The 12,386-nt window shown below is 42.0% G+C and overlaps 1 protein-coding gene across 1 annotated transcript in view; it reads left to right on the plus strand.

Moving 5' to 3' along the window:
* The first annotated feature begins 678 nt into the window (after window positions 1-678).
* Window positions 679-12,386, plus strand: part of SLC25A16 (solute carrier family 25 member 16) — a 45,951-nt gene continuing 34,243 nt past the window's right edge. Inside the window, exons 1-2 of the mRNA XM_073878911.1 lie at window positions 679-980; window positions 6,269-6,361. Of these exons, the coding sequence (XP_073735012.1) occupies window positions 860-980; window positions 6,269-6,361 (214 nt within the window). The 5' untranslated portion in view covers window positions 679-859. The remainder of the gene's footprint in view (window positions 981-6,268; window positions 6,362-12,386) is intronic.

Consider the following 12,386-nt stretch of genomic DNA (forward strand, 5'->3'; position numbering starts at 1 on the left):
TGGTTATAAAGAATAGGAATGATTTTGCCCAGCCTGGGAAGTGATGAGGGGCTCACAGTAAGAGAATTGTGCCCCTATAGAGTAGTTAAGTAATAGAGTCTTGGAATACAATGGGGGAAGGGAGAAGGAACTAGGGAGTTTCTAAGAGTTTAGGACTGAGACTGGAGTGGGGAGTAGAGCTCAGTGGGATTTGAGAGCTAAGCACAAGGCACAGATTCAGAAAGGCTTGACAAGGCAAAAGTATTTGTGTAATTTGTAGGGCCCCAAAGAAAGAACAATCTGCTTTAGCAATATTTCTTTGACAGAGGTGATGGGGTGGAGTGGAAGATTAATAGGTGGGTTAGGAAGGGCAGAAACTGAGGTTCAGTGAGAAGCTCTGTGAAGGCAGAACTGATTTGGTGGGAAATGGTGCAATTTCCGAGGTTCCTGGAAAGAGCAGAGAGGAACCAAAGACTGGTTCTGGAAAGGATTCATCTGACGTAGTTCAGAAGACAGCCGGATGGGCAGTTAAAGTCAATGGACCGGGGCGAGCTCTCTGAAGTGGTGGGGTTTTGGTGGGACCTCCCTCGGGGCCACGCTTCTCTTCCGTTAGAACAGAAGAGGCCTGGAAAGCGAGGCCGGGAGTAGGGTAGTGGGGCGACGCTGGGTGGGGGAGGTGGCAAGCGCGGGTGACTCCCACTTGGGACCCGCGCCCAGGCCCCGCCCCCTGGCGTACGCCATCAGCCCGCGTCGCGCAGCCGGGTGTTATTCCGTCCCGCCCGCGCGGCGGTCGGTGCTCTGTCACCGCCCGCTGTGGCCATGGCCCCAGCGCGTGGCTTGTAAATTGGCGACCAGAGTTCCCGACGCGGCACTGGTCCTGATGGCGGCAGCGGCGGCCTTGGCAGCGGCGGACCCCCCTCCCGCGATGCCGCAGGCGGCAGGAGCCGGAGGGCCCACCGCCCGTCGGGACTTCTACTGGCTGCGCTCCTTTCTGGCTGGAGGTGGGTGTCAGCCGGGGGGACCCGGCCGTGCTGGGGTGGCAGGGCGGGATCCGGGGCAGATACGGTGCTTGCGGCCGCAGTGACGTTCTTGGACTCTGGCTGCTTCAGTGCTCCGCTATTTGCTCTGACCTGTTGTAACTCTAATAATCACTTGACTAGTGACAGCAGGATCCTGGGGAGGAAGGGCCTCGAGCTGTCAGGGAGCCGCTGGGGAGGTGGACAGGCTGAACCAAGCACCATTCTTCGGGGTTGGATGGTAGGGAAAAGAGCTTAGTCCTTTGCAAAGACTCCAGGGTTTCCGTGAAACATGCCGGGTACCCCTTTCTTTTATAAAGACTATAAATGACACAGTGTAGAACTGGATTTTGCCGTTTGCTTTAAAGAAAGCAAATATTGGAGGTCAGCTTTTTAAAAGTTGACTGGGAAATTGTGCAAAACTGGTTCCAGTGATTCTAGCAAAGTGTTCCATAGCTACATGACAGGTAGCTGGGGAAGCCCTTCTATCCGTGCCACTGTGAGGCCAGAAAGTTCCTAATTGTCTCTCAGAAACTTCCTCTGCTTTCCTATAAAGAAGTGTTTTCAATCTCTACCCTCTCTTAATTGATTGGGTTGTCAACACTTAATTACTTGCTAAGGTGGGAATTTTTACAATTCCACATTATAAGGGCTTTTAGAAAGAATATCTGTAGGGTGCAGTAGTATTAAGAATTTATTTTGTTCTGATAAAAACGGCATTCATTCATTTATACAAAGAATATGAGTGCCTGCTACATGCTCAGTGTGTATCAGGGAACAAAACAAAGATCCTGGAGTTTACATTGATTGAAGAGTTGAGGGGAGAAAGAGAATAAGTAAAATGAGAAAGTAAGTTATATAGTACGTTAGAAGGTGATGAATGCAATGGGAAGAAGTAAAAAGGAGAATGGCGCAAGGAAATGCAGAGGCTGAGTGGGTGCAATGTTAATTAGGACAGTCATGATAAATCTCTTGGAGAGGATGACACTTGAGCAGACTTGAGGTAGTGAGGGAGTTTGCAAGTTGATGTCTCAAGAGGAGCATTTCAGGCTTTAAGCAAAGTTATGTAGCTGGAGCCAAGTGTTGATGGGGGAAGGAGGTTAGAGGTGATGGGAGGCTGAATGAAAGGCTTCCCAAACAATTGTAAAGATTCCAAGTTTTATTTGGAGTGAAGTAGGAATTGCCAAACTCTTTTCTTTTTTTTTTTTTTTTTAAGATTTTATTTATTTACTTGAGAGAGAGAGCACGAGGGGGGAGGGTCAGAGGGAGAAGCAGGCTGCCCACTGAGCAGGGACCCTGATGGGGGCTTGATCCTGAGACCCCAGGATCATGACCTGAGCCGAAGGCAGTGGCTTAACCAACTGAGCCACCCGGGAGCTCACCAAACTCTTTTCTAAAGTGTCTGTTCCATTTTGTATCCCCACTATCTTGTCAATACTTGCTGTTATCAGAGTTTGTGTCCTTTGTGTTTGTGTAATTGTGTGTTTCTCTTTAAATAGATGTTTAAAGGTATGTGATTGTGGTTTTAATTTGCATTTCCCTGATGACTAATGATGCTGAATATCTTTTCATATCCTTTTTGGCCATTTGTGTCTCTTGGTAAAGTGCTGCTTCAGATTTTTAGAAAGTGTGAATAATTTTGAATGAATTCCTTGTCCAAGTGATACAACAAAGTACCTTTGGGCAAGTTACTTTAAGCCTCCCTGTGCCTCAGTTTTCACATCCTTCCTTCCTTTCTTTCTTTCTTTCTCTTTCTTTTTTTTTTAAAGATTTTATTTATTTATTTGAGAGGGAGAGAATGAGAGATAGAGAGCATGAGAGGGAAGAGGGTCAGAGGGAGAAGCAGACTCCCTGCTGAGCAGGGAGCCCGATGTGGGACTCGATCCCGGGACTCCAGGATCATGACCTGAGCCAAAGGCAGTCGCTTAACCAACTGAGCCACCCAGGCGCCCTCTCTCTTTCTTTCTTGATTTATTTGACAGAGACCGCGAGAGCAGGAACACAAGCAGGGGGAGTAGGAGAGGGAGAAGCAGGCTTCCCGCGGAGCAGGGAGCCCGATGCGGGGCTGGATCCTAGGATCCTAGGACCCTAGACCCTGGGATCATGACCGACGCTTAACGACTGAGCCACCCAGGCGCCCCTTCACATCCTTTAAATGGGAAAAGATATCCTTGTTTAGAAGGTTGTAGTGATTAAATGAGATAGTATCCATAAAAGCCTTGGCATAGTGTTCTGAGTTAAATCTCTTAGCCTAGGGATGCCTGGGTGGCTCAATCAGTTGGGCGTCTGCCTTCAGCTCAGGTCACCCTGGGATCAAGCCCCACGTGGGGCTCCCTGCTTGGTGGAGAGCCTGCTTCTCCCTCTCCCTCTGCCTGCCACTCCCTCTGCTTGTGCTCTCTCACTCTGTCAAATAAATAAATAAAATCTTAAAAAAAAAATCTCTTAGCCTAGTACCTGGTACAAGGTAAATACTCAAAACTTAACTATTGTTGATTAGCAGTGGCCTTGGCCACTATCTTAACCTCATTTGCTCAAAAGGAAGATAAAAGCTGCATGACTTAACTCAATGGATTGTTGTAATGATTAATTGAACTATAAAGTAATGTGATTGAGTTAAGATACTATCAAAGGAAACTACTTATTGAACATATTCTGAATAATTTCATTATATGGTTAGTTCATGACTGAGAAGATAGTATAATGTTCTGAAACCAAATATACCCAAATGCAAATTATTTTTAGTTTCTTCTCAATTTTGAGTAGTCATGACTATGATTTTCATTAGTTCAGATAAAAGAAGCTTGATATAGAAACTTATATGTGGATTTAATATTTGAATACAAATAGGTATTTTATTTTTGGATATCTCAGAATATGAATTTTAATTAATATTAGTTACATGGTAGGCTATTAAATAAATGTGTGGATTTTGAGTGATTTTGTCTCACTTTTTTTTTTTAAGATTTTATTTATTTATTAGAGAGAGAGAGACAGTGCACAAGCAGGGGGAGCGACAGAGGGAGAGGGAGAAGCAGGCTCTCCACTGAGCAGGGAGCCTGATGCGGGGCTCTATCCCAGGACCCTGGGATCATGACCTGAGCTGAAGGCAGATGCTTAACTGGCTGAGCCACCCAGGCGACCCTTGTCTCACATTTTAAAAAGTTTGTAGGGGTGTCTGGGTGGCTCAGTCCATTAAATGTCTGCCTTCTGCCTTTTTTTTTTTTTTTTTTTTTTTTTTGACAGAGAGAGAGACAGCGAGAGAGGGAACACAAGCAAGGGGAGTGGGAGAGGGAGAAGCAGGCTTCCCACGGAGCAGGGAGCCCGATGCAGGGCTCGCTCCCAGGATCCTGGAATCATGACCCGAATCAAAGGCAGATGCTTAACAACTGAGCCACCCAGGCGCCCCTACCTTCTGCCTTTGGCTAAGGTCATGAGCCCAGCCAGGGTCCTGGGATTGAACCCTACGTCAGGCTCCCTTCTCAGCAAGGGAGTCTGCTTCTCCCTCTCCCTCTGCCCCCTGCTCGTGTGCTCTCTCTCTCTCTCCCCCAAATAACTAAATAAAATATTTAAAAAAAAAATAAAAAAATTGTGAAGTAAAACTCTACATTCATTTTTAAAAAAAAATCCTATTTATTTTAGAACGAGAGGGAGAGTGAGCAGGAGCTGGGGGAGAGGGAGAGAGAGAAGCAAACTCCCTGCTGAGCAGGGAGCCCGATGTGGGGCTCAATCCCAGGACCCTGGGATCATGACCTGAGCTGCAGGCAGACGCTTAGCTGATTGAGCCACCCAGGTGCCCCTACATTCATTCATTAAATAGACACTGAGTGCCTGTTATGTGCCAGGCCCTGTACTGGTCTCTGGCAGTATAGTAATAAAGGCGACCCACAAAATCCCAGTCCTCTTGTAACTTCTGGATCAAATATGCAATAGTGAAGAGCTTAATGTAATCATAGTAAGACACCAGAGACTTTTTATCCACCTTTTTATAATGTAACAGCCTATTTTATCGAGTGCTTATAACATGTAAGGTACTTTACAAAATTTTCTTCGTCTGTTTGGGCTACTAAACAAAAATATCAAAATCTGGGTGTTTTATAAACAACTTTTTCCTTCCTTCTTTCCTTTCTTACTTCCTTTTTATCAACCTGGAAGCTCCAGACACTTATTTGTTATAGTTATATTTATTTGTTATAGTTCTGGAAGCTGGGAAAGCCAAATCATGGTGTCAGGAGATTTGGTGTTTGGTGAGGACCTGCTTCCTCATAGACGGCACCTTCTCTTTGTGTTTTCTTTCTTTCTTTTTTTTTTTTCTTTTAAAGGATTTTATTTATTCATTTGGGACACAGAGATACAGAGAGAGAGAAGAGAAAGCATGAGCAGGGAGAGAGGCAGAGGGAGAGGGAGAAGCAGGCCCCCTGCTGAGCCAGGAGCCTGATGTGGCTCCTGGGATTGAGGACCCCGGGATCATGACCCGAGCCGAAGGCAGACGCCCAACTATCTGAGCCACCCAGGCGCCCCTCTTTGTGTTTTCACATGGTGATACCTTCTCAGTGTTTTCACATGGTGGAAGGGGCCAGGGATTTCTCTGGGCTTTTATAAAGGCATTAATCTTGTTCACGAGGGCTCCACCCTGCTGACCTCATCAATTCCCAAAAGCCTCACCTCTAAATACCATCACAGTGGGAATTAGTTTTCAACATATGAATTTGGGAGGACACAGTCTATAGCAGAGAGAGTCTTCATATATTATTGTCTTAGAAGAAGCAAGTCAAGCTAGTAGGGCTGCCCTGGATTCTGACCTACACTAAAGCCCATGTGCACACATTACTGTCATCTGTATGTCTGCACAGTGGCACATGGTAGGGACCAAATACATAATTGCTGAATATATATGGGTATGCTGACTGTTATGGGTAAAAGTTGGTTGTTTCAATGAGAGTCATCCAGAAGAAGAGGTTACTTGAAACAGAGCCTCATAGCTGGGTAAAAACCTTCAGGTGTCTGTCTCCATAACTACATTTAGCAAGATTCCCAGTGCTCATCAGGTATTAGGGGGAAGATTTACACTCTTCAAATTTATTTTTATGTCTGACATACTCAATTATTAAGTTACAGGGAATGGGGGCCAATCATCTGCATATCCCTGCAACTGGGCAGTTCTACCCATGGAGACCAAATTAGAAATCAGAAGGTGTGCCGGCTGAATGAATAACGGTTTCCATGTGGAAAGAAATGCTACGCAATTTCATCCTGACTGTTTAAAAATTTTTTAGGTATTGCCGGATGCTGTGCCAAAACAACAGTTGCTCCTTTGGATCGAGTAAAGGTTTTATTACAAGCTCACAATCACCATTACAAACATTTAGGTGAGTTAATGGATGCTAAAGGTAAAAGTGAATGAAAACATTATCCATCTGCTGGCTTTGTTTCTGGTTGTGAATTATAGCGGAAAGAGTATACAAAAGGGAGTTCAAGTTTGGGAACAAATTTTGCAAGAGATTTATCTCTTATCTACTTTAACCTTTTCATTTGCAATAGTGGTTAAATATCATTTCAGGATACTGATATTCGCTAAACCAAAATCTTGGAATCATTGAAGTACGTACTATTTGTTTATTGGGATTAAAGAGTCATGCCCTTTCCAGACACATAACAGCTCAGCCTGATTTGTTTTTGTTTTTTTTTTAAGATTTTATTTATTTATTTGTCAGAGAGAAAGAAAGAACACAAGCAGGGGGGAACGGCAGGCAGAGCAGGCAAAGCAGGCAGAGGGAGAAGCAGGCTCCCGGCTGAGCAGGGAGCCTGCTGTGGGACTTGAACCCAGGACCCTGGGATCATGACCTGAGCGGAACGTAGACGCTTAACTGACTGAGCCACCCAGGCATCCCAGCTCAGCAGGATTTTTAAAAAATATTCGATTAGTGATGGAGATAAGGTTTATTCCTTTATTTAAGGATTTATTTAGATTTGTGTATTTATTTGAGAGAGAGAGAGAAAGCACACCCATGAGTTGGCAGGGAGAAGCAGAGGGAGAGAGAGAGAATCCTCTCCACTGAGCATGGAGCCTGACACAGAGCTGGATCCCAGGACCTGGGGATCATGACCTGAGCTGAAATCAAGAGTTGACCGCTTAACGGAGCCACCCAGGGGCCCCTATTTTTTATTTTTAAGGTAATCTTTACACCCCACGTGGGGCTCCAACTAATGACCCTGAGATCAAGAGTTGCATGCTGTACTGACTGAGCCAGCCAGGCACCCTATTCCTTTAAACACCTAGTTAAACAAGCCTTCTAGAAATCTTAGTGTAAACAGAATTCAATGCAATTAGTATATATGGATAAACTTAAATTGTTAAAGAATATCAAGCCCTTGTTTGTTCCTTGCAAACATAAAAATCAGCCACTTTAAGTAACATGGATACTCTAATAATATGTCATTGGTGGGAGTAAGAAATTTTTATAGCCTATTTGGAGGGGATTTTGGTAATATGCATCAAAACTCTTAAAAAGAGGGCACCTGGGTGGCTCAGTTCGTTAAGTGACTGCCTTCGGCTTAGGTCATGATTCCGGGGTCCTGGGATCGAGGCCCACATCGGGCTCCCCCTGCTCTGGGGGGAGCCTGCTTCTCCCTCTACCTCTGCCTGCCACTCCCCCTGTTTGTTCGTGCTCTCTCTCTCTCTCTCAAATAAATAAAAGATCTTATTTATTTATTTGAGAGAGAGAGAGAATGAGAGATAGCACGAGAGGGAAGAGGGTCAGAGGGAGAAGCAGACTCCCCGCCGAGCAGGGAGCCCGAGTTCAATCCCAGGACTCCAGGATCATGACCTGAGCCGAAGGCAGTTTCTTAACCAACTGAGCCACACAGGCGCCCTAAATAAATAAAATCTTTTTTTTTTTTTTTTTTTAAGATTTATTTATTTGAGAGAGTGAGAATGAGAGAGAGAGAGTACATGAGAGGGGAGAGGGTCAGAGGGAGAAGCAGGCTCCCCTCGCCGAGCAGGGAGCCTGATGCGGGACTTGATCCTGGGACTCCAGGATCATGACCTGAGCCGAAGGCAGTCGCTTAACCAACTGAGCCACCCAGGCGCCCTAAATAAATAAAATCTTAAAAAAAATCTTGAAAAGATACATATTCCTTGGGTGTGCAATTCTAGTTCTAGGAGATTATTGTAAGGAACTAATCAGAAATGTGCTCAAAGATGTATACACAAGGATCAAGACATTATTTATGTTAGTAAAAACAAACAAACCAAAATGTTCAATAGTAGGGAATTGGCTATATTAAATAATAAGTATAATTTATTTATTTATTTATTTTTTAAAGATTTTATTTATTTGAGAGAGAGAGAATGAGAGATGGAGAGCACGAGAGGGAAGAGGGTCAGAGGGAGAAGCAGACTCCCTGCTGAGCAGGGAGCCCGATGCGGGACTCCATTCTGGGACTCTAGGATCATGACCTGAGCTGAAGGCAGTCGCTTAACCAACTGAGCCACCCAGGCGCCCAATAATAAGTATAATTTAAATGAATAAATAAATCCATATTGTAGGCTATTTTCCAATCACACAAAAACTGAAAATAATATCAACTGGGGGTACCTGGCTGGCTTAGTCAGTAGAGCATGCGACTCTTTTTTTCTTTTTCTTTTTTTTAGGTAATCTGTATGCCCAACGCGGGGGTAGAACTCACAAGCCCAAGATCAAGAGTGGCATGCTCTACAGACTGAGTCAGCCAGGTGCCATGAACATGTGACTCTTGATTTTGGGTTAGTGAGTTCAAGCTTCCTGTTGGGCATAGAACATACTTTAAAAAAATAATAATATTAATTGACTAGGAACAATGTTCATGATGTATTAGATAACTGAAAACATATAAAATGGTTTAATCATATTGCATTTTATGTAAATAAACATGTGCTTAGACAAAAGGCTGGAAAGACAAACATTAAGTGGTTAATTTTCAATGGTGAAATTCAAGGTAATTTTTCCCCCTAAGATAACATTAATACCCGTTGAACATATATTACTTTTTCAATTAGAGGGAAAAAGATTTAAAAGAAAAAAAATTAATGTGGACAGAGACCAAGAAAGAAATTAGGTAAAGGCAACTAACTCATAGCACTCCATTGCTTTATAGGTTCATGCTTCAGTAGATAGGAATGATGTGTGCTCTGCATGACCTATGCAGCATCTCTGTATAAGAAAGATGTTCTACAGAGTGAATAAGAGTTAATTCTTTTTTCCATAATGTATAGAGTTGTGAAATCACTATGTTGTACACTTAAACTAATGTAACATTGTGTCAGCTATCTTCAATTAAAAAAAAATCAATTTTTCCAATGGTGTTTTTAAAATGTGATTTTTCTCAAAAAATGTAATGAATATTTATGTTATATATTATCTATAGCTCATTTTTAATACTAAGTAAGTATAGTTAAAATTGAAAGAAAAAAATTGCTGCCATTTCTTTGTCCAGCAATGAGCACAGTGTGCTGCTCATACATAGAATCGGACCTTTGAACTTATTGAGACAGTATATAAAAGTGGAAAGGAAGGAAATTATGTTCTTTCATCGTCCAAATTAAGGGTTAAAAAGCAGATGAATTATATTACCCTATATCTCAGGGTATTTACCATAACCCAACATAGGAATGTTTGAGCAGGATTGTTTTATTCCTTTAACCTCCTCCGCATGCTGGTATATGTTGTTTTGTTTCCTGAGTTGTAGTCAGTAGATTACATATTCACATTAGATTTCATGCTCTACAGGGCTACATGCCATGGGTTACAGTGTTACCCTACAAGACATGCAAAATTTGAAATGGAATTCCTGGAGTGAAACGATGAACTGTTGGTGTAGTATATGGAGTTTCATGTGTCTTTAAAATATATAAGCCAAAAAAATGATATATATGGCTTTTAATTTTCTTTTTAAATGTTTTTGGGCATTTTTTTCTAGATGCCTCTCTTTTTATATGCATGCATAAGGTAGTTTGTAAAATTTTGCTTTTTTATTTTTATTTTTTAAAGATTTTACTTATTGGGGCATCTGGGTGGCTCAGTCATTGGGCGTCTGCCTTCGGCCCAGGTCGTAATCCTGGGGTCCTGGGTTTGGGCCCGTGTCAGGCTCCCTGCTCAGCAGGAGGCCTGCTTCTCCCTCTCCCACTCCCCCTGCTCATGTCCCTCTCTCGCTGTGTCTCTCTCTGTCAAATAAATAAGTAAAATCTTAAGATTTTACTTATTTATTTTAGAGAGGCACAGCATGAGCAGGGGGAGGGGCAGAGGGGGAGAATCCCAAGCTGACTCTGTGATGAGCGCAGAGCCCAACATGGGGCTCAGTCTCACATCATGACCTGAGCCGAAATCAACCTGAGTCAGATACTTAACCGACTAAGCCACCCAGGCGCCCCAAATTTTGCTGTTTTAAACATGAATTTTCACAAAGATGATGAAAATGTGCTATTGAGTAAAACTTCTACTTTAGCTTCTTTTAAAAAATGTATAACTTTACTTCCAAGGCATCAGAAAGTATTTTTTATATTGAAGCAAAACTATTCTGGCCAAATGAAAAGCAAGGAGTACAATTAGAATTTTTCTTTCTCCGGGCGCCTGGGTGGCTCAGTTGGTTAAGCGACTGCCTTCGGCTCAGGTCATGATCCTGGAGTCCCGGGATCGAGTCCCGCATCGGGCTCCCCGCTCGGTGGGGAGTCTGCTTCTCCCTCTGACCCTCTTCCCTCTCGTGCTCTCTATCTCTCATTCTCTCTCTCTCAAATAAATAAACAAAATTTAAAAAAAAAAAAAAAGAATTTTTCTTTCTCCCACTTTGCATAAATAATTTTTTTCTGTAATATATTGAAAATCTTTGATCTCATTTAGCTTTTTACAGTCAAATGTGATGTAAAAATAGGTAGGTGAATCATAATGGGATTCTTTAAAAATCTTTACTTTTATTTTAGTTTTTTAAGATTTTTTATTTATTTTACTTGAGAGAGATGGGGAGAGAGCACAAGCTGGGGGAGCAGCAGAGGGAGAGGGTGAGCAGACTCCCCACTGAGCAGGGAGCTGACGTGGGGCTCAATCCCAGGACCCTGAGATTATGACCTGAGTCGAAGGCAGACAACCAACCGAGCCACCCAGGCGCCCCTACTTTTAATTTTATTGCTTTTATACTTTTATTTATTTTTAGTTTTTTTGAATGTGTGATGTCACAAGTTCATAATTCAAAAAGTATAAAAACAAACATCTTGTTCCCTCCCTTATTTCCTCCTTGGAATTAAGCATTTTTCGAGTTACTTCCATTTCCTTTCAGAGCTGATGTATACATAGACAAACATGCTTATATTTTACCAAATGTTATTCCTTCGAATCCTATCTTGATAAAATAGGTAAAGATACAGAGAAGGATTTAAATAACACACAAGCTTGATATAACAGATGCACAAGGAACTTTGCACCCTACAGAGAATACATATTCTTTCCCAACATGCTTGTAACATTTGTAAGAATTGGTCCAGTGTTGGGGCACCTGGCTGGCTTGTTAGAGCATAGGGCTCTTGATCTCAAGGTTGTGAGTTTCACGTTGGGTGTGGAAACTACTTAAAAAAAAAAAAAGAATTGGTCCAATGTTACGCCATAAAGAAAGCCTTAATTCATTCATTTCCCAAAATAAAAATAGTAGACTGTAGGTTGAAGGAGAAAAGCAATCATCTATAATCATCTCAGTGGATATTTAAAAGCCATTTGAAAACATTCAACATCCACTCTTGCTCTTTCTTTCTCTGTTATTTTGCTTTGGGTAAGAATTTTGTAAAAAGTATATAGTTAGATATAGACTTTTAACAGAATTTGAGAATCTTTGGCATTTAATAGAGGAATTTTTGTCATTGTGGTTTTTTGTGTGTGTGATCATTGATTTTTTTTTCACTCACCATCATAGTGTTTTTTGTTTATTGTGCTTTCTTGTATTCTGTCCTCTCCAGCAACCTCTCCCACTTTGTTTTCTGGATTTCCTTTTTTGAAAATACTATACCTATTTCCCTTCTACTAGTGGTTTCTGTTAAAATCCTTTTCAACAAAATATTTGTGATAATTAAAGAGCTTTAAAGACTAACGTAGTAAACATATGTGGATCCACGCAGAGATTCAGAAATAAACATTACCGGTACAGTTGAAACCTCTACTTCTCTCTCATCATCAGCCTTCCTGTCCCTACTAGGTAGCCATTGTTCTAAATTCAATTATTCTTAAATTGTTATAAGTAAGAGGATTTTTTTGGTGTGTGGGGGAGTATATTCAGTTTCATTACTCATGTGTTTTAGGAGAATTTTTACATATTATACACATAGCTGTATATAGATATATGTACATATTTATATAAAGAATATAAAATTTTTTT

Source organism: Callorhinus ursinus, unplaced genomic scaffold (assembly GCF_003265705.2).
Source record: "Callorhinus ursinus isolate GAN/ISIS: 27379988/994484 unplaced genomic scaffold, GSC_fseal_2.0 scaffold31, whole genome shotgun sequence".
NCBI lineage: Eukaryota > Metazoa > Chordata > Mammalia > Carnivora > Otariidae > Callorhinus > Callorhinus ursinus.